The sequence below is a fragment of the Cladophialophora yegresii genome (genome assembly GCF_000585515.1).
Source record: "Cladophialophora yegresii CBS 114405 chromosome Unknown aczIN-supercont1.1, whole genome shotgun sequence".
Lineage (NCBI taxonomy): Eukaryota > Fungi > Ascomycota > Eurotiomycetes > Chaetothyriales > Herpotrichiellaceae > Cladophialophora > Cladophialophora yegresii.
The window spans coordinates 2,647,925-2,668,345 of NW_006913045.1; the positions used below are offsets into that span (position 1 = coordinate 2,647,925).

Consider the following 20,421-nt stretch of genomic DNA (forward strand, 5'->3'; position numbering starts at 1 on the left):
GATACTGATTTGAGATTTCTACTGTCGACAGGATACCCAAGATGGGCACAGCACGAAAAGTGCTGCGCGAACATCGAGCCATCATTCAATCGCTAAGCGAAACCGGAGTGACGTTTATCCGGTCTCCCACGACATTGCCTCCACATTCGCGTCTCGAGGTCCCCCTTAATAGGTCTGGCCTCGCCATTGTTGGCCAACACCCAAGGTCTACTTACTTGGTAGTGCACAATGGAAGAGATGGCGTATTGCGTATTATGCTTACTCTGAAAGGAGGCTAAAACATAGTACTTGTACCCGTGAGGAGACCGCTTATGTATCGCTACCGCTGACTGCTGTCCGCCCGACGACATGCAAACAGAGATGTAGACAGAGGAAACAACTTGCTTGCAGTAGCAACCAGATGCTCAAGTCGATTCAAGCACTACAATGCGTCCGTGGGATCTCTGGGGTCTCTAAAGGACAAGCGACTTCTCCTAGCATCTGGCTATCCAGTCCCGAGATCTCCGGCATGTGTCGTTGACGATCTAACACAAATGGACCAACGGGATAAAGAACTTGGCACCTGTGGAGGCCACCGACTGAAACAAGTTGCCCATGATCTGGTTCCCGTGTTGGACAGCTTGTATCTGTCGACGTGCCCATTCCCAAGATGACCTGTTTCAAGAGTCCGCCATAGCAGGGACGGGTCGTGCGGGTAAACAACTGAGACGGATTTCTTTTCCGTAACTCCTCACGTGGTCCTGTCCGCAGCCACAAGTGCCACAGTGGCTTGACGGTGACGGCATTCACTGGGCTGCAAGGCTTCGAGCAGAGACCAATGAGAGTTAGCTAATGGACTGCCTCCACTCTAGCCGATCTCGGCCGAGTATTTCGTCAAGCGGCAGCAAGAATATTTTCATATTGTATGGAGTCACTGCTGGCCCACGTGCTCAAGTTCAACAATGGATCCTGAAAAGGTCTCCGGGGACGCGCTCGACTGGTGGGCTCACCGCCTACAGGATCAAACAATATCGCCGTTGACAAGAGATTACCCTGAAGCTGCTTCAGAGAATGTACCTAAGCGACCGATTGAGGCGGTGGAGTCACTGTCCGCTCCGGCGTCGACTACAAATGCCCTAAAGTCACTATCGGGCCTGGGCTCTGTGACGACTATCGTTCAGACAGCGCTAATTATCCTCGTGAGCAGACTGACTGGTGATGAAGACATCAGTATCGGTGCCAACGCAGGACTGAATGCTCCTTCTTTTGTGCTGAAGGCATCCGTGACGGCCAGCGAGTCCTTCTCACAGCTCGCAAAGCGAGTAGAGGAGCTTTGTGCTGTAGCTGCGGACAGGGTCATCCCGCTTGATGCACTTCAGAAGCGATTGCAACGACCTATCCTGTTCCGATTCGCTGCCCTTAACAGCGACATTGATGGCGCTGGTGTGAGTGGTGGGGCAGAAACAACAGACTTCTTATTGACATATTATTGCTCATCCACAGGTGACTTACGCCTGACTGCGCGCTACAACCAGCGTCTTGTCTCGAGTAACAGAATAGCGGGTGTTTTGGCTCAACTCACCAAACTGCTGGAGAATGCCGCAGCGGAGGTCAATGCCCCTCTTGGGGGCATTCCCTTTATCACTACCGAGGAAAAGGCACTGATTCCTGATCCTACAAGTGACCTTGAGTGGTCCTCATTTCGCGGTGCCATTCACGACATATTTGCTGCAAATGCCGAAGCTCACCCTGACAGAACGTGTGTGGTGGAGACGAAGTCGGAGGACAGCCCAGAGCGGAGGTTCACTTATCAGCAAATCCACGAAGCGTCAAACATCCTTGCCCACCATTTGGTCCAGTCTGGGTTAGAGAGAGGCGATGTGGTTATGATTTACTCTTACCGAGGAGTTGATCTCGTCGTTGCAGTGATGGGCACACTGAAGGCCGGCGGCACGTTCTCCGTGCTAGATCCGGCCTACCCACCAGACAGACAGAATATCTATCTGGACGTCTCACGCCCGAGAGCGCTCGTGATAATCGACAAAGCCACGCAGGATGCCGGTGAACTTTCCGAAAAGGTCCGAGGCTTCATCCACGACAACCTGGAGCTGAAGACTGAAGTCCCCGCCTTACGCCTGCAGGATGACGGCCTACTTCGGGGCGGTGAGGTGAATGGAGCAGATGTCTTCCAGGCCGTCAGAGGCAGTAGTACGAGGAGCCCGGGTGTTGTAGTAGGGCCAGATTCCACCCCAACCCTATCATTCACGTCCGGCTCTGAAGGCAAGCCGAAGGGCGTCCGTGGCCGTCACTACTCATTAGCATTCTACTTTGACTGGATGGCAAAGACATTCAATCTCTCCGAGAGGGATAAATTCACCATGCTCAGTGGAATTGCGCACGATCCGATACAACGGGATATGTTCACCCCGTTGTTCCTCGGTGCGCAGCTGCTGGTACCTTCCAAGAACGACATCCAGAATGAGCTTTTGGCGGAATGGATGAAAGAGCACGGCGCAACCGTCACACATCTGACCCCAGCCATGGGTCAGATCTTAGTTGGAGGCGCGACTGCCAGATTCGAAAGCCTTCATCATGCCTTCTTCGTTGGGGACATTCTGATTAAGCGAGATTGCCGATCGCTACAGAGTCTAGCCCCGAATGTCCGGATCGTGAATATGTACGGGACTACCGAAACCCAAAGAGCCGTCAGCTATTACGAGATCCCTTCACGAAATGAAAGAGAAGGCTTCCTTGATGGCATGAAAGACGTCATCCCGGCAGGCCGAGGCATGTACAATGTCCAGATGTTGGTGGTCAACCGGTTCGACCGTACCAAGCTGTGCGCTGTTGGCGAAATTGGAGAAATATATGTTCGAGCTTCAGGCCTCGCAGAAGAATATCTGGGAACTCCAGAGCTGACTGCCAAGAAATTCGTCAACAACTGGTTCCCCGGTCACGAGAGGGGTCTGGCGTTGGACAAGGCGAGATTCGAGGAGAAATTCAAAAACGAACCCTGGGCGAAGTACTACCTCGGAGCGCGCGATCGGCTCTACAGAAGTGGTGATCTTGGCCGTTACACGCCCACGGGAGATGTGGAATGTTCTGGCAGGGCAGATGACCAAGTCAAAATCAGAGGGTTCAGAATCGAGCTTGGTGAGATTGACACGCACCTGTCCCAGCATCCGCTGGTGCGTGAAAACGTCACGCTCGTTCGAAGAGACAAGTTCGAGGAACAGACGCTGGTCAGCTACATTGTCCCCCAGATGAAAGCATGGACGCAGTTTCTCTCGGAGAAAGGCGTCGAGGACATTCCCGATGACGGTACCTTGGTCGGAAGAGTAGAACGGTTTCGAGTCTTGCAGAGGGAGGTGCAAGAGTATCTGCGCACCAAGCTGCCAGCATATGCCGTTCCTTCAGTGATCGTGCCCATGAAGGCGATGCCACTGAATCCCAATGGCAAGATCGACAAGCCAAAACTGCCGTTCCCGGACATGGGTATGCTGTCAGCACGAACCCGACGAAAATCGTCAATGCTGCAACAGCTGACGGAAGGTGAGCTTGCTCTCGCACACATCTGGGCCAAGCTTGTACCGGGGTTGATTCCTAAGACCATCAAGCCGAGTGACTCATTCTTTGAGATCGGTGGCGAAAGTATGAAGGCACAGCAACTTGCCTACCAAGTCAGGAGGACGCTCGGCGTAAACCTTGCAATCAGCAAGATCTACAACCGACACACGCTGAAGGAGATGGCCGCAGTCATCGACAACCTTCGAGCGGCCGACTCTCTTGAAGGCGGAGACGCAGTCGATACCAACGGAGCCCAAACCAACGGCGTCAAGGCTGAAGAGGAATACGGCGAAGACGCATTCAAGCTGGCCAACCTACTTCCAGCGTCGTTCCCTGCTGCATCAGCCAAAGTGCCAACCGTGCCAGTAGTATTCCTCACCGGCGCGACGGGGTTTCTCGGCTCATATATCCTCAAAGACCTCCTCGACCGCCAAAGTCCCCAGGTCCAGAAGGTCATCTTGCTCGTCCGTGCCAAGGACGAAGCCACAGCCACCTCCCGTGTCAAGACGACATGTCAAGCGTACGGCGTCTGGAAACTATCATGGGAATCGCGTATTCAATGCGTCGTGGGGTCCCTGGGACCTGCTCGCTTCGGCCTGCCAGACCCACAATGGCAACAAGTTGTTTCTGAAGCCGACGTGGTGATCCACAACGGCGCCCAAGTGCACTGGATCAACACGTACTCAACGTTGAAGGCGCCCAACGTAATGGGGACCATTGAAGCCATGAAGCTCGCGGCGGAGGGGAAGCCCAAACTGTTTGCCTTCGTGTCATCCACATCGGTCCTCGACCACGAGCACTTTGTGCACGAGTCCGAGCGCATCCTCGCCGCCGGCGGGGAAGGCATCTCGGAGGACGACGACCTCTCAGGCTCGCGCACCGGGCTGGGCACCGGCTACGGCCAGAGCAAGTGGGTGGCCGAATACTTGTGTCGCGAAGCCGGCCGCCGCGGGCTGACCGGATGCATCGTCCGGCCGGGCTACGTGCTGGGCGACTCGCACACCGGCGTCACGAACACGGACGATTTCCTGATCCGCATGCTGAAGGGGTGTGTCCAGCTAGGCACGCGCCCGAACATCAACAACACCGTGAACATGGTGCCCGTGGACCATGTGGCCAGGACGGTGGTGGCGTGCGCATTCCACCCTCCAAAGGTGGCGCCCTCGTCCGACGGCCGAGCAGGCGTCTCAGTCGCCCAGATCACGGGCCACCCTCGGCTGCGCTTCAACCAATACCTCGCCACGCTGCAGACGTACGGCTACGAGGCCAAGCTGACGGACTATGTCCCCTGGGCGTCGTCGCTCGAGCACTACGTCGCCAGCCACGAGGACTTTGCGCTGATGCCGCTGTTCACGTTCGTGGCCAACGATCTCCCGAGCGATACGCGTGCGCCGGAGCTCGACGATACCAATGCGGAGAGGGCGTTGTATGAGGATGCCAAGTGGACGGGCGAGGACGTCAGCACGGGCGCCGGCGTCACCAAGCGCGAGGTGGGCTTGTATCTGGCTTATCTCGTGGAGATTGGGTTTCTGCCCCGGCCTGGTGCCCAGGGGGACGCCGGCGTCAAGACGTTGCCACAGGTCAAAGTGAGTGAGGAGCAGAGGCAGGCGATGAAGGCAGTGGGCGGACGGGGTGGGTTGGCTTGAGATTGACGAGCGACTGAGCGACCCATTGACCGGTGAGGAGAGAATGACGGAGTAGCTGGATGGGTAGTAGGTGGATTTAGACAGAAGAACCGACCGGGACGGATACACACGCGTACGCTGTGCTACGACGTGGTGGGTGGCCCGGTAAAAGCGCCTCTAGTTGGCAAGCCGGATGCTAGGAGAGAAGAACGTAAGGCTGGAAAGGAGAGCAACACACAGAACGTGAATAAGGAAGGCTTCAAAGCCGGAACGAAAAGTGCTTTTCGAATCTTTTGCATACAGCATAATGTACTTCTGCCAGCTTCAGCTTCAGTTTTAGCCTCAGGCGGCTAGCTCTACTGTACCAGCAAGTACAGAAGCTATCTGATCATCAGTGTCGTGTCCCTCTACGTGAATGAGAGCCGCAATCAGCGGCAGCTAGTCTCTCCCTCCATACGCTGCTGGCAGCCACGGCAAAGCCAGCTTCCAAGGTCAGCATCGCCCTGGATATCTTAGAAGAGCGACATCCTCGGATTGAACGCTTGCTTATCGATATCCTGGGGTGGGAGTGCGTCAGATGGCAGAATGTTTTCCTCGTAGGATTGGTGCTCGGGCGGGAGAGAGACTTGCGGCAGGCGATCAAAGTCTTTCTCGCAAACATCCGTGTGTAGGAGCTCTCATTGTTCGTCACAGTCCATCTGCTTCATGCGTTGAACTATCGCCCTTTCTTAATCCTCGTCCCAATTGGGGTTTGGCCCCGGCGGTTTAGGACCACCGGCCTGGCGCGCGACGATGATCTGATCGACGCTCAAAATTGTCCTGGCGGCTTCGGTGGCCAGTCTTATGGCCCACGACTTCGTGACCAGCAAGTCGAGGATACCGTCCTCCGTGGCGTCAAGCACACCTGACGGGTCTGACACCTCCAAGTCGACGCCTGTCGTCCAATATGGCTCTTCGGATTCGTCCGAGCTTCCAGATGATTCATCCTCCTCGTCTTCATCATCACTCTCGTCGCGGGAGCCATTCGTCTGTTCTCGGGATTTCATTTCGCTCGAGCTGCCTATCCGTCGTTGATGTGCCGTGTACAGTCTGGCCAACACCTCGGTGGCGTCTAAGCCGGCACTTTCCGCCAACGTTCTCGGGATGACCTCAAACGCCTCGGCATATTTCTTTATCGCGTATTGAGCCAGTCCAGGTGTCTTGTCTGCGAAATGGCTGAGCCGTTCGACGAGTTGCATTTCTGTTGCGCCTGCGCCGGGTACCAGTCTAGGATCGCGCGTGACCGCCTTGATCACATTGACACCGTCGTCAATGGCTCTTTCGACGTCGTCCAGGTGGTTTTGCGTTGCTCCTCTAAGGACGATGGTGGCTGTTCGGGTTGTTGCTGTGTCGGACTCCTGGCGAAAGACGGTCACTCGGTCGCCCCCAATCTCTGTCGTTTCGACGACGTCAATGCTGCCCATCTCGTCGGGCATGGGTGCACCCAGCCGAGCCAAAGGTGTAGCGTTGCAGACACTACACAGCCGGCGGAGTTCGAATTTCGACATTATCTTGATGACGAGGACGCCGAACCTGTTCAGGTAGTGGAGGGCTAGCTCGCCAATTGTCGCGCCGGCCACGATGACGCGCACGCCTGTGTCGTAGATTTCGCGGATGGCATTTTCGAGTTGTGATTCCTCGCCTTTGGAAAAGTCCAACATTTCCTGTGCGTTCTTCAAAAGCACCGTTCCCTTTGTCTCTGTTTGGGATATGTCAATCGGACATGAGAAGACTGCCACTTTGGCCTTCTTCGCGCGCTTCACTGTCCCATCTGGCTCACGACCGAACACCATGCCCTTGACGACTCTCGAGGCAGAGAGATCCCCCCCCATGATCTTCACCACCCGAATGTTGTCGACGTTGAAGTTTACGGGATTCTTGGGCAGGACGGCGAGCACGGCTTGGGCGATCAGCTGGGAGAGAACGTCCTCAGACCCGGACTGTTTGGAGGCGACCACGGTTCGAAGGGATTTGCTCAACTCTTCGGCCGAGCGGACGTCTGCGACGGTGTCGACTTCAAGATCCTCCAAGCACTTCAAGGCATATGCTTGGGCCTTTTCGTAGCCTGACACGATGTCGCTTGTTTTCAGGCCCATGCGGATGAGTTCCTCGGCCTTCTTCAGTAACTCTCCGGCGAGAACGATGACCATGTTTGTGCCGTCACCCATCTCTGCTTCCTGCTGTTGACTGGCCATGACGAGTAACTTTGCGGCCGGGTGTACAACGTCCAATTCTCGCAAGATGGTGGCCGCATCCGAGGTCAATATCATCTTTGCCAGATGGTTGATAACAATCTTATTGCGTCCATAGGGACCGAGTGAGGTTTGCACCGTCTGAGCGATCGTTCTGCAGGCATCAATCTGTCCACAGCAGTCAGTACACGAGGCGCCTGAGGAGAGGGCAGGCCTACATTGCGGATAACGGCCCCATCTTCGGCGTCGTAGCTATTGTAGCCAGGCTTGAACAGCCCCGCCTGCGAGGCCTGCGGTATTGTGAGCGACATCCGGAGTAGGCGTATGGCAGGATCGAGAATGGTGATTGCGACGAGCGAAGCCGACTGAATACAGTCGAATGCGGCGGACAAAATTTAGTTGGAGATGGCAAGGCTGAATGTCGGCCTTGCCAAGCGATGGAAATCAGGTGCCGCTTTAGTCTACGGAGAAGCAAAGCAATTATTTTAGAGACGTGGTGGACGTGTCAAACGTTAAAAGCTCGGCGAGCGCCTTTGATTCGACCACAAAAAAATATAGCGCCCCGTGCACGGCCTGATTCGGTAACCACATCAAATGGCTCTTTCAGGTCTCTACAGAATTTGACGGAGTTACTCTGCCTGTGCTACTCCCTACAGAGTGCAAAATTCAAGTCACGGTCCTTGGCTGAGGGCGCTTCTCTTGCTCACCGACTTCCCGCATTTTGCTCTCCTGTCACGGTCGTCAGCTCGAGAATCCATAAAGGTCATGGAGCTCTGCCGAAGAAGAAAATCGGAACACGACGCTTCCTTCCGGACGCGTCGACACTCGCCCTCTCCATCGCGATTTGGTGAGCGTGATCTTGGTATCAGGTATGTAGTTGGAGGATTCGAGAATCCGGGGACATGCCGCTTTGGACAGAATGGTCTCGTCCCCGCTTCTCGCTTGACAGCACGAACTTTGCTGAGACTATTCATGCAGTCCTTCTCCGCTCAAAGGAGGAATGCGTCTGGTACTGCCGCTTGGTGAAGATACCGGGGTATCTATCCAGCATACCTTGCTCAGCGGCAGATCAGACCACAACTCAGAAATACAAGCGATGACTGACTCGTAGCCAAATTATCCGAGAAACATGTCTCGGTGTGCTCATATACATCAAGCACAACCCCTGCTCCTCACGGGCTGATCACCTTTAGCTGCTTTCGTCTGTAAATTGAACAAGTGGGCTGGTAGTGTGTGGGCGCGGGTAAGAGCGGCATGGCAGCCTCGTAGCCTTTTCTCTGCTGGAGGCGCCAAGGCGCTAAGACCGTCGCGTATGCGCTTCCTTCCTCCTTCCCCAGATTTGGGAGATGGCTGCAGCGTCGATCACCGGCCAGTCTCACTGATGATACATTACCGAGATCACAAGGAGGATGACTGTGCTTTCCGATCCCAGGACGATTGCGGAATTCTTCAACCATGCCCGGCAACACGAACGATGACGGTGGTGAGAGTGACCGGGACCTGCTGAACGAAGACGATGCGGCCGATCTATCTTCTAGGTAAGCCTCTATGCATTCTATCGCTAGCCTCACCTGACTGCCAGTCCAAGGCCGCGCCACTCAGGACCAGGCGACCTGTCGATGAACCCTCACTCCTCACCCACGGCGGCTTCCAGCAAGACCCTCCCATCTCCGCAATCAGCTGAAGTCGACCCCGTGGCGAGCGCCGAAGACACGGACCGCAAACAGGACGTGCCTCCTGACTGGTACGTGGAGGGACCTGGCAGACGAGTAGGTTACGATGACCTGACTGGGATCGACTGGATCTATGAATACACAAAGGAGCGGCAACGGCTGCGGACGTTGCTGGCAGTTCACAAGGGTTTCGTCGGGAGTCTGAGACAACTGCTGGATGCAAGCCATGTGTGGATTGTACTCGTGGCCAGCGGAATAGCGGTTGGATGTGTAGCCGCATTCATCAACATTGCCTCAGACTGGCTTGGAGACATCAAGACGGGTTATTGCAAGAAAGGTGTCGGAGGTGGTGACTTCTACCTCAACAAACAGTTCTGCTGCTGGGGCCACGATGAGTTCGCTCAGTGTCAAGATTGGACCCCTTGGCCAGAGGCACTGGGTATCGGAGCCAAGGCAGGTCAGTTCGTCACGGGCTACTGTTTCTTCATCATTTTCTCTATCTTGTTCGCCGTTTCGGCCGCAGTACTGGTCAAGCACTTTTCTACATACGCCAAACACAGCGGCATACCAGAGATTAAGACTGTCTTGGGCGGCTTCGTCATAAGACGCTTCCTTGGAACTTGGACTTTGGTCACAAAGTCTCTGGGCCTGACCCTGGCAGTGTCGTCAGGCATGTGGCTGGGCAAAGAAGGCCCGTTTGTTCATCTGGCTTGCTGCTGTGCCAATATCATCATGAAACCCTTCGAGTCACTCAGCCAAAATGAAGCCCGAAAGCGAGAAGTCCTCTCTGCTGCTGCTGCATCGGGCATCTCGGTTGCCTTTGGTGCGCCCATTGGCGGAGTCCTGTTCTCACTCGAGCAGCTATCCTATTACTTTCCCGACAAGACGATGTGGCAATCATTTGTCTGTGCTATGGTCGCAGCGGTGACACTCCAAGCGCTGAACCCCTTTCACACCGGAAAGATTGTCCTCTACCAGGTTACCTACACCACTGGCTGGCACGGCTTCGAGCTGGTGCCATTCACACTTCTCGGCGTCACCGGTGGAATCTATGGCGGCTTGTTTATCAAGTTGAACATGTTCATCGCGCGGCTGCGAAAGTCGCAAGCATACCCCTTCCGAGAGAGGCCAGTTTTGGAAGTCCTGGCTGTCTCTGCGCTATCGGCAGTTGTCAACTATCCTAATCTGTTCATGAGAGCTCAGATGTCTGAACTCGTCTACTATCTTTTCGCAGAGTGCGACACTATCGGCAACAACGACATCTTCGGTCTCTGCCGGGCCACAACGGGCGGAGCTCTGTCGATGGTCTGGCTCTTGGTAGCCGCATCTCAATTGGCGTTTCTCCTTGCAAGCATTACCTTTGGTCTGCAGATACCAGCTGGCATTATATTGCCTACCTTGGCGATTGGTGCTCTCTATGGCCGGGCGCTGGGAGTAGTTGTGGAACTACTACACAAGCACTTCTCGCCGTCCTTCATATTCGCTACTTGCGAGGCCGAGGGCCTCTGTGTCACTCCTGGCACATATGCTATTGTCGGTGCCGCTTCAGCCCTTGCCGGAGTAACAAGAATGACAGCCTCCATAGTGGTTATCATGTTTGAACTGACTGGTGCACTCACCTATGTCCTCCCGATCATGATAGCTGTCATGCTTGCCAAGTGGATTGGAGACGTCTTTTCTACGCGAGGGATCTATGAATCTTGGATTCAGTTCAACGAGTATCCTTATCTGGAAAACAAAGACGACACAACCATGCCACATGTGCTGGTGTCTAGCGTGATGACAAGGGTGGAGGAGATGAAGTGCTTCGATGCCAATCGACCCTATACTGTCAAGTCCTTGCAGAGCATTCTGCGTACAACTTCCTACCGCGGCTTCCCCGTGGTAGCGTTCGGAAACATGACCAGCGAAAGAAGTCTCAAAACAGTCGACGGGTCGACTGGAAACCGCCAGGCACCCTGCGACAACACATTCCTCGGGTATATCTCCCGTGCCGAACTGGTGTTCGCGCTGGAACGTGCGACAAACCCCAACAGCAATGCGTCGGGGCCTCACACTGAACCCGTGGACGAACGTACCCCATGTTATTTCAGCCACCTTGCGAACCTCGCGCGAGGCCGCGGTATAGACCTGCGGCCCTGGATGGACCACACTCCGATCACACTGAACGCCAAAAGTTCACTGCAACTGGCGGTGAGTATGTTCCAAAAACTCGGGCTTCGCCACCTGCTCTTCGTGGAACGTGGTGCTTTCAAGGGCATTCTCACCAAGAAAGACGTTTGGTGGATATTGTCTGCATCGGAAGGTGGAAGCAAGGCTACAGGCTTCATGCCTGGTGCGGAAGCCCTTCATGAGAGTGGGTTGCAACCAGGGGACGACGAAGGCCCAGAAGAAGCAAGGGGGCTCTTGCAGGCGCATTCAGGCGACCAACATCATCAAAGAATGCCTGGATAGAGAAAACAGTCTCTCTTATTATTGAAGCCTCGACCCTTCGCTTCTGTGAAGCTGATCTATCTATTGAAGCCTCGACCTTCGCTTCTGCGCGTCGGCCAATATGTCAGACCACGAGCTGAGACTTTCTAGCTAAAATAATGTGCCGGCTCCTTGCCGCACTGAAAGCGGGAGCTGCATCGCTACGCGATACTGCTGGGGGATTCCGTCTCCCGCACGTTGATCTCCCTCAAGGCCAACCATGTTGGGGTAGTGCACACGCCCTGGGACTTGTCCATGTCCACAGTAGTGCTGTACTTGCATCTCGCAAAGTTCAGGGGATCGCTTTGGAATGCCCTTGAACAGAAAAGGGCAGGAGCTCAGCTGATGGCCCGCAGCCGAGAAAGAATTGGAACAATGCCGCTTAGAGACATACCACAGTATTCAAGCAGCACGAGCACGCTACTGATGGCCTCCATTTCCGCCATACTATGCTCTAGTCCCTCGCTTCTTGCTGTGGCGAGCTCCAGAGTCTTACAGGCGGTCGAGTTGCCACGAGCAAAAGACGCAATTGATTTCGGGCCATTCAATGCCAACAGAAAAGGGGCTCGCCCATCATTGGTCGTGGTCAAGTCCCGGGCCCCCAATTCGCCCACTATCTTCGAGACTGGAAACGATGCAGGTGAGCCGAAGCCCCGCGAGTTTGTTTGGGTCCTCCTGCTCCTCCTGACGATCCCCTTTTGCCCAAGCGAAATGATCAGCACCACGTTCTTCCCGCGGGTGCTGGGCCGCCTGGGGTTTCCAGGCGAGGCAGGCCGGATCGGCAGTTCAACGTGCTTGCAATAACACTCGTACTATCGACACACCGCACCGTAGTGCCCACGGTCACTTTCCTGCTGATTATGGCCAGCGATTCTCAACGCACCTGTGAGCTAGCTTGAGTTGGTAAAAGTGAGCCATGCAATTGAAGTGGGTACCGTGCAGCTGCAAAGCCCAGAGTTGCACCGAATTTGCCTGAAGCCTGAAGCTCCAGCAGCTCTAGGGGCAATGATCAAAAGCGGTCATGATCGACAGAGGCCACGAGGAAATTAAGCGAGGACTCGGTCATCCGCTAGAAGCCGGTGGAGTAGATACGGCTCGGAGAACGAAAAGATATCGACACCACCTCAATGTCCACAGCACGAAGTACATCCTGGAAAAATCCACTGTCTTGTGGTACAGTACATCGAACCCCAACTTCACCAATTGTCTGTGTCGGACGTGCGAATAACATGAGGATGGAATAATAGTATACACAGTAAGAGTATTGTCTTCTAGAAGAGCAGGATCCATTCTCCACTGTCACAACTTTTAGCCTCGGGAGATCGCACGCAAAGACCCCCCACAGAAAAGTCGAGAAGCCACTTATCTCTGCCCAGCAGGAGAGGGCTTGGGTGCTGCTCCTGTGTCTCGATGGGGGCAAAGGGGACCGCTGGGTGCCTCTGACAGGTCCCACGTTCAATAATCCCCAGCACTCGACATCTTGCCGTGGTCCTTATGACCTAACCACCTGCACAGTACTGTCGACTGGCTACGGCCAGCATGAAGATCAGTTTATCTTTTGGGATTATCTGGCACTCCCATTCTTTCGAAATTCCCGTGCTGACCCAACGACTCTGCCCTGACCAGCAAAATGAGCAAAGCTTGTCCTAGCGGGCGCCATATCTTTCCGGATGTCGATCTCTGCGAATTGACGTACACCACCCATGAAGTAGTCGGCGATCCAAATTAACATGTGCCGATGTTCAACAAAAGGAAAACAGTCACTGGAAGCATCTACACAGTACGCCTCAAGACCCGAAGGCAGTAGCTGCGCCTTGAACAAAAGCCTCTGGGGCCACTATTTGTTATCACCATTTTATGACTCGGTTGCTCCTGTTCCTGATTGGCACGCTCCCTTCCGTTGTCGGCTCCGTAGGTGAAATAATACCCACCTTCATGCAGAGGAATTAAGGGAGAATCCCGTATGAGTTTCTTCTGTGCGCCGAAGCTACGAGGTGAGCAGCGCAAGCGTCAAGCCCTTCGCGAGTCCTTGCCACGGCCTGTAGGCCAGTTAACTACAATTGATGTCTATGGATGACCGGGATAATGGCGAGGCTGCCCACGCGAAATTCAGGCTGCCTCAGCACAAGGGGAAAAGGATAAGAGTCCTCTTGGGTAGGGCGTGGTAGGAAGAGGGAACGCAGTGGGCTGAGTTTCGTCTGTGGCAGATCTTGAGGTAATCATACATCAAAACGTGGTTTTGGCTCAGCTCACTGCTGTGTACAGAATGCTAAACCGCTGATCTTCAACCGAGTAAGAGGCGAACGGAGAAAAGTATGGCATGACCACCGGCTGCGTGGTTCTCAGACGACGGAACATTCGAAGGCTGAGCGCCACAAACTCAATAAACAAAGGAGGGACTTGGATTCCAACCCGTGGGACAGTGTTCCCAAGTTGGCCAGTACCCAAGTCTCCTGCCGGTTTCAGGTCTCCCACTAGTATTGTCAACGAGAACGACTTTTCCTCCCAAACGACGTGTCGCCGACTCGCCGTTTCGCCTATAGACTCTGAACCGCGCCAGAATGAAGTTCGTGTGCTTGTCGAAGCGAGCCTTCCAGAGATCATAGTCGTTTCTAGGCGGTCCCGGCAGTGTGAGAAAGCCTCATGTCATTTGCTTCGAACAGCTAGCCTGTGGCCGCGGATTGGCAATCAAATCGGAAGAGCCATGTACACACTAGAGAGGCCGCTTCCCCGTGTGCCAATGCCCTTGTCGGAGCCCTCTCGTTAGCCACGGTTCAACAAGGCAGTTTCGGGTTAGGAAGAGGCGATTGGGTGGAAAGAATACACCACAAGTCTATTGACTGGAGGACTCGCCTGCATGGATGAGTAATTGAATGGATGGATGGATGAACAACACCTCTGGGTGAGAGCTATACAGTAAAAACAATCGGGACATTGCCCAGCACACAGCGGCGACAAGTTGAGGGATGATGCAGACAGTTACATCAGCCGGCGTGGTGAAGACTTCTGATTGGGGTCCCTCGCATTGGTTCTGTGCGCCACACGACGCGGAATCCGCGAGTGGGTAAACCCAGGCGAGCTCGAGCTTCGCTGGTGGTGCCTGGATTCAGTTCCCGTGCCATAGAGTTTCCCACCAGAGCCAGAAAATCATGCGCCGGATGCGAGCAAAAATGTCCGGCTGTAGGGTCCATGTCACGTTTTGCTTGAGAGGTCACATCTGCCATATGGTAGCGGGGCAGGGGACCCCTGCCTCGGCTGTAAGCAATGCGAAAGCAGCCACCCCAGAAGGGGCCGTGGGTGATTGTTGAGCAGGCGGCAGTGAAGAGTGGTGACTGGTCACTTGTGTGTTTGCTCCCTTTCCTGAATGTTCAATGCTGCTCGGAGCCCGGGGCTGCTGCAGCTTGTCACCACCGCACGAGTACTGTGTACCACGGCAGAGCGTAGGCAGGTGATGATCCAGGAACAGAGAGGGCGGACGCGAGACAGCCACCATTCCGGTAGTCGTTGTGATACAGCAGCAAGATCTGGTAGCACAGTAGCTGGTGCAGCACGGAATCCAGAAGTCGCGCCATTCTCGTATTACGCTGTCGATCAGAAAGGCCGACAAGTCAGCTCTCTTCCTACATCACCATCGGCTCGGGGCACACTGCACGCCCATGGACTGGAACCACAGAGTCACTTGCTTCCTGCATGTCAACACCTTGGTGTATCGATCGGCGCGCTCTGGAGGGCGGGAGAAAACGTGGTAGGGATGATGTTATTATTATTATTATTATTATTATTAGCCGCTTCCTTCGCGGCGTCGAAGTTTCCATGTTCGAAGCACAAAGTTGCAGCGTAGTGCTGAGGGATGCCACTTGCTCCACAAGCCCTTGGATGCAGACGTCCGAGAGGGTATTCACACCTTGGCCTGCTGGGACAGGACGTTGTACCTTACAGATGACGTACCCAGTCAGATATAGCAGTTTGGCCCGCTGCGGCATGGCCAGGTGTTCCTTCTGCTGGTCGCCTTCACCAACCCAGCCGAAGCATAGCATCTCGTGCACGCTTGTCACTGCGGGACGTTGACCTGTCATCATTCGTGTCGCTGCTGTCATGCACGGTTGACAGGTGCAGCGACTACTGCGTCAGGTAGAGGAGGCCGAGGCTACGACTACGACTGCGACTACGAGCTCGAGGGCTTGCCTTGACTCGAACTCAGTCAGACATTCGTTTCAGAACAAACCCCCGGGAAACCACCTCTGAATGCGTTCAACGCCCGCTTTCCAGGTGCCCCTTGCCCTCTCGAGAAGGGCCGACGCAGATCCTTACGTGACTTGAGCCAGAGATCCTGGTGATTCCGACAGGGGTAGACAAGGGCTCCATGGTAGCCGGTCCAATGCAGCGCTAGCACCGCCCGAAGCCTCTTCACCAGCCCCGAAAGGCAGCAAGACGGGTCCTCTGCTGGGCTGGCCCTTGCGCCTGTTGCGCCTAATGCCGGTGTCATGCCGCCGGCTGCAGGTCTTGCCTACCCAGGCATGGCGCTACCCGCCCCAGGCACTCCGGTGCAGCACCATTGTCATCCCAGTCTCGATGGGCGCAAGTGCCTGAACCTTGATGGGTTTCTCCCCACGGCGCACAGGCACAGCTTGACATGCGCTTGACCGTGACCTCCGGCCGTTGTAAACAGTGGACCCGCCAGGTTGCGCCATGGCACGCACGGTCAGTGTCCCAGCATCGATCGTGGCTCCTGGTGTCAGTGCGACTCGCAACTAGCCACGCTCGTGGGTACGGCGTCGTAGTCCCCACAAACCCAGACCCGGTTTGACTCGGGTTTGAGAAACAGAGGCATCCACCAATTTGCAGCTGCAGCAGTGCTACCACTTCCTCCCAGCAACATCCACGTCCAGATTCACTGCCATTGCAACCCCCTCTGAACTCATTTTGCTTCCCCGTCCTCGCGCATGTTGTCCATAGAGCAAAGCAAATTGAGAGCCATCCACGTGCTGCCCGATCCGACTAACTCCCCGCCGATGAAATTGGTTTGACGCTAGAGAAGAGCACGGCTGCCCGGGCGCATCTCTTCCAATGCCCAGGCACGACCACTCCCACTCCAGCACTCCGGTGTCTGCCGTGACGAGAGAGACTACCCAAAACCTGTATGAGCTGGGACTGCTGAATCGACCTCCGTCCAAGTCTCGCACAGGCACAGGCACGACCGACTCCAAGTCGGCCCACCGTAAGACCTCTGCCACTCTTTCATCTCTCACGTCGCAGCGACCCTTCTGTTCGATCGACCGGACAGACCGACTGACTCATGGTTTTGCATTTCCCAGACCAGGTCTCGCGAGCCCGTCACGACGGCTACCCCCCGCGCGCGAGCTCGTCGCTGAGTGGTGCTACCCACAGCGCGGGCTTCAAGCAGTCCAGTATCACCTCCGGCACCTTGGGAAGGCCGCATACGCCCAACGACCATCGCCCTCGCACGAGGGACCACCGAGGCCCTCCCTCGCCCACGACCAGCGTTCCAGGAGCTGGGCATCCCATGGCCGGGATGCTCGACACGGACCGCGCGCGAAACCGACGTGAGAGGACATTTGTGGGTGGAGAATGTGCCGCTTGCGAAGAGCTGCTGGAGCACACATTGAGGGGAGAACGGGTGTTGCAGTTCTCATGCGGCCACGTCGCTCATGAGGCGTGCTTCTACGAGTATATCAAAGATTCAGACTCGCAGTACTGCCCGTCATGCGAGGCTCCCCTCAGCCTCGATTCTTTCCGCGGGGGAAGCATCCTCGATCTGAGTATGTGACTCCCTTCTCGCTTGCTTGACCAGATGCCTGACATGAGCCGCACAGCCAAGTTGAGTAACATGGTTCGAGCGGTCGCCTCCAAGGACGTCGCCTCACCCAGAAGCTCGCAGAATACACCAATGCCCTGGGACGCGGGCAGCAAACAAATTCCTCAGGAAGATTCCTACAGCGCCCACGGAACGACAGATCGAGATAGCCGGAAAACCTCGAACCGGGATAGTCGAGACAGCCAACGGATGCGCATTGAACGACTTGGAATTGGCCACGGCTATTATGGGCTTCAGACTCAGACTCCAACTCATACTCCGACCCACACTCAGACTCACTCACGTAATGACAGCGGCAATGCCTCCTCGGCTGACTACACAAATGACCACGGTAGTCACCCGCCCCGGAAGCACGACTATGACCTTCACGCCATGGAGACTTCGGTCCCGGGCGCACAGGTCAAGGAGACGAAGCAACCAATACCCGCACCTATCGTCACCGTCCGTAGCGAATATCCAACCTTGACCCGGTCACGTCAGCAGCAGACCGTCACGTGCCTTGTGACAGTCGAGGTGCCTGAAGGGAAATGGCATGGTCAAATGGATGAAGCGCAGCATACTCCCCCAGTTCCTCCGCTGCCTAGCGACTCTGCCGTGGGCATGCCAGCAATGCATAGGCAGCACGAAATGCAGCAATCCCCCATGACTTACGGGTCGCCTGACATCATGGACGAAATCACCCAAGAGCTCAGGGCACGTGTGGATAACTGGCACGGGCTTGAGTTTCAGAGGTTCGGAAAGCTACGCCTCCATGGCGTGGTCCGCGTGGGCAAGGACCGCTACTCATGGCAGGAACTCGAGTGCTACTTGTTTGGCGAGATGCTCATCTGCGTCAAGGAGAAGAAGAATGCTCAGCCTCCTCTCATCACCGAGTCCGGCCGCAGGCTGACCAGGTGCACTCTCAAGGGTTCGATCCTGATCAAAAAGCATCTGAGGCAGGTACACGCTTCTCCTGACGAGGGCATCTTGACCTTGAACCTGTCGGTCGCAGAGCTACCAACCTTCCATCTGTTATTCCCGGAACGAGAAAAGTTAGAACTCTGGCAACGCGCTCTACGCGACCTTCATACAAGCGAGCCCTCTCCACGGTTCAATTCCGACTACGAGCAAGACACTTCCGGTACAGACGAAGAATACGACAGCCACCGAAACCGGCACGTTCGACGGGTGCCTTCCGTGGCTTCGTCGTACGGCGGCCCCAAATCTGCCACGACAGCAGCCACCGAGTACTCGATGCCGAAGAACGTCGTCGAGCGACGGGTGGCACCCTCTCTGCACGTCCCCGTGGATATCGTTGTTGTCATTCCAGTGTCCTCTTCTATGCAAGGCTTGAAGATCACCTTGCTGCGGGACACACTCCGGTTCCTCGTACACAATTTGGGTGACCGGGATCGGATGGGTCTCGTCACCTTTGGCTCGAGCGGCGGAGGAGTCCCGGTGGTTGGGATGACTACCAAGACATGGAGCGGATGGAACAAAGTGCTCAACTCGATCCGGCCTGTCGGGCAGAAGAGCCTGCGGGCGGATGTGGTTGATGGCGCGAACGTGGCGATGGATCTGTTGATGCAACGTAAAGCGGCAAACCCCATCTCGACCATCCTCCTGATAAGTGACTCCTCGACCTCGGAAATGGACGGCGTGGATTTCGTCGTCCAAAGGGCCGAAGCCGCCAAGTAAGTCTCTTCTCGTTCCCCGTGCGATACCGTGCTAATTGTTACAGGGTCGGCATCTACTCCTTTGGCCTTGGACTCACGCACAAACCCGAGAGCATGCTGGAGCTGTCGAGCCGGACAAAAGCCTCGTATCTCTATGTGAAGGACTGGATGATGCTACGCGAGTGCGCTGCCGGTGTCCTCGGCGCACTGCAATCGACCTCGCACCAGAATGTGAAATTGAAGCTCAAATTGCCGGAAGGTTCGCCCGCGAAATTTGTCAAGATCAATGGCGCTCTACAAACGACGAAGCGGGCGGCCGGCCGGGACGCCGAAGCCACGTTGGGCGACCTTCACTTTGGCGACAAGCGCGATGTGCTCGTCCAACTCGTGATTGATCCGGATACCTCGACCTCGGAGCCTGCTCCCCAGGATGCCTGGGAATCGATAGTGTCTGGCCTCGAGGCTTTGGGCGGCTCCGCTGACGTGGACGATCAGAGGGTCCAGAGCGTGGAAGAATTGCCGTTGATCCAGGCTGATTTATCCTTTGGTGATCTACAAAGAGATGGCTCCATGGTACAGTTACCGCGGCCATCACTGCTCACCATCACCATGTTACCATCGAACAGACGCTCCCGACAGAATGGAAGACCCCCGACCCCCCCGATTCCTCCTCATCCATCGATAGTCCAACGACGGATGGAGCTGTTGACATCAGACATGCTAAGTCGAGCACTCACTCTCGTCCACCGCGGGCAGCACGACCGGGCACATCACCTGCTCAATGAAACAAGGACCATCCTCAAGGGCTTGGGTAAAGGCAGTCTGCCACCCCTCCCTCCCAGTGCGAGTAGTTCGACCAACAGGCGCCACAGTCCCCAGTCCAAGTCTGGGAGCCCCAGAGGCAGCACACCCGAGCGTGGCCGAGACCATAGCCCCCACTCGGATGCCAGTACACCTATTCCGAGATCCGCCGCCCATGTCGACCAAACGCTGATGAACGCGCTCGATGCCGACATCGAAGCCAGTCTGGAATGGATCAACCACCCGGCTGTGTTCTCGCGCGACTCGCGCAAAGCGGTGCTTCAAGCCATCGGCGTCATATCCTCTCAGAGGGCTTACACTTTCCGCACGGCTTCGGAATCCTTATGGGCCGAGCGATTAAGCGGAGTCAAGAGACTCACAGAATACTCTCGCGAGTGGAGGGAAGCCGGCGACGACGCCCTGACTGAAGAGTAATGCGGACGACGATATGATCCTTGATGTAGAGATTCTCCCCATGTGTGCGTTGGACATATTTCTCCTTCTGTACGTCCCATGTGGTCCATTTGTTGTTTTTACCCCACCTCTGTATCAGTCTGCGGCGGGAATATGTCTTGTAAAGAA

The 20,421-nt window shown here is 55.6% G+C and overlaps 4 protein-coding genes across 4 annotated transcripts; 3 read left to right on the forward strand and 1 right to left on the reverse strand.

Moving 5' to 3' along the window:
- Positions 1-941: 941 nt before the first annotated feature.
- A1O7_00939 (L-aminoadipate-semialdehyde dehydrogenase) lies at positions 942-5,192 on the forward strand (the record flags this gene model as incomplete). Its single annotated transcript, XM_007754979.1, has 1 exon — positions 942-5,192. The coding sequence occupies one exon, from the start codon at positions 942-944 to the stop codon at positions 5,190-5,192; it is 4,251 nt and encodes a 1,416-aa protein (XP_007753169.1).
- Positions 5,193-5,899: 707 nt separating this feature from the next.
- A1O7_00940 (T-complex protein 1, theta subunit) lies at positions 5,900-7,713 on the reverse strand (the record flags this gene model as incomplete). The annotated part of the gene is made up of 2 exons (XM_007754980.1): positions 5,900-7,570; positions 7,621-7,713. 2 exons carry the CDS (start codon positions 7,711-7,713, stop codon positions 5,900-5,902), a joined length of 1,764 nt encoding a protein of 587 aa, XP_007753170.1.
- Positions 7,714-8,857: 1,144 nt separating this feature from the next.
- A1O7_00941 (chloride channel 3) lies at positions 8,858-11,529 on the forward strand (the record flags this gene model as incomplete). Its single annotated transcript, XM_007754981.1, has 2 exons — positions 8,858-8,940; positions 8,991-11,529. 2 exons carry the CDS (start codon positions 8,858-8,860, stop codon positions 11,527-11,529), a joined length of 2,622 nt encoding a protein of 873 aa, XP_007753171.1.
- Positions 11,530-17,071: 5,542 nt separating this feature from the next.
- A1O7_00942 (uncharacterized protein) lies at positions 17,072-20,274 on the forward strand (the record flags this gene model as incomplete). Its single annotated transcript, XM_007754982.1, has 3 exons — positions 17,072-17,327; positions 17,382-19,056; positions 19,104-20,274. 3 exons carry the CDS (start codon positions 17,072-17,074, stop codon positions 20,272-20,274), a joined length of 3,102 nt encoding a protein of 1,033 aa, XP_007753172.1.
- Between the last annotated feature and the right edge of the window lie 147 nt (positions 20,275-20,421).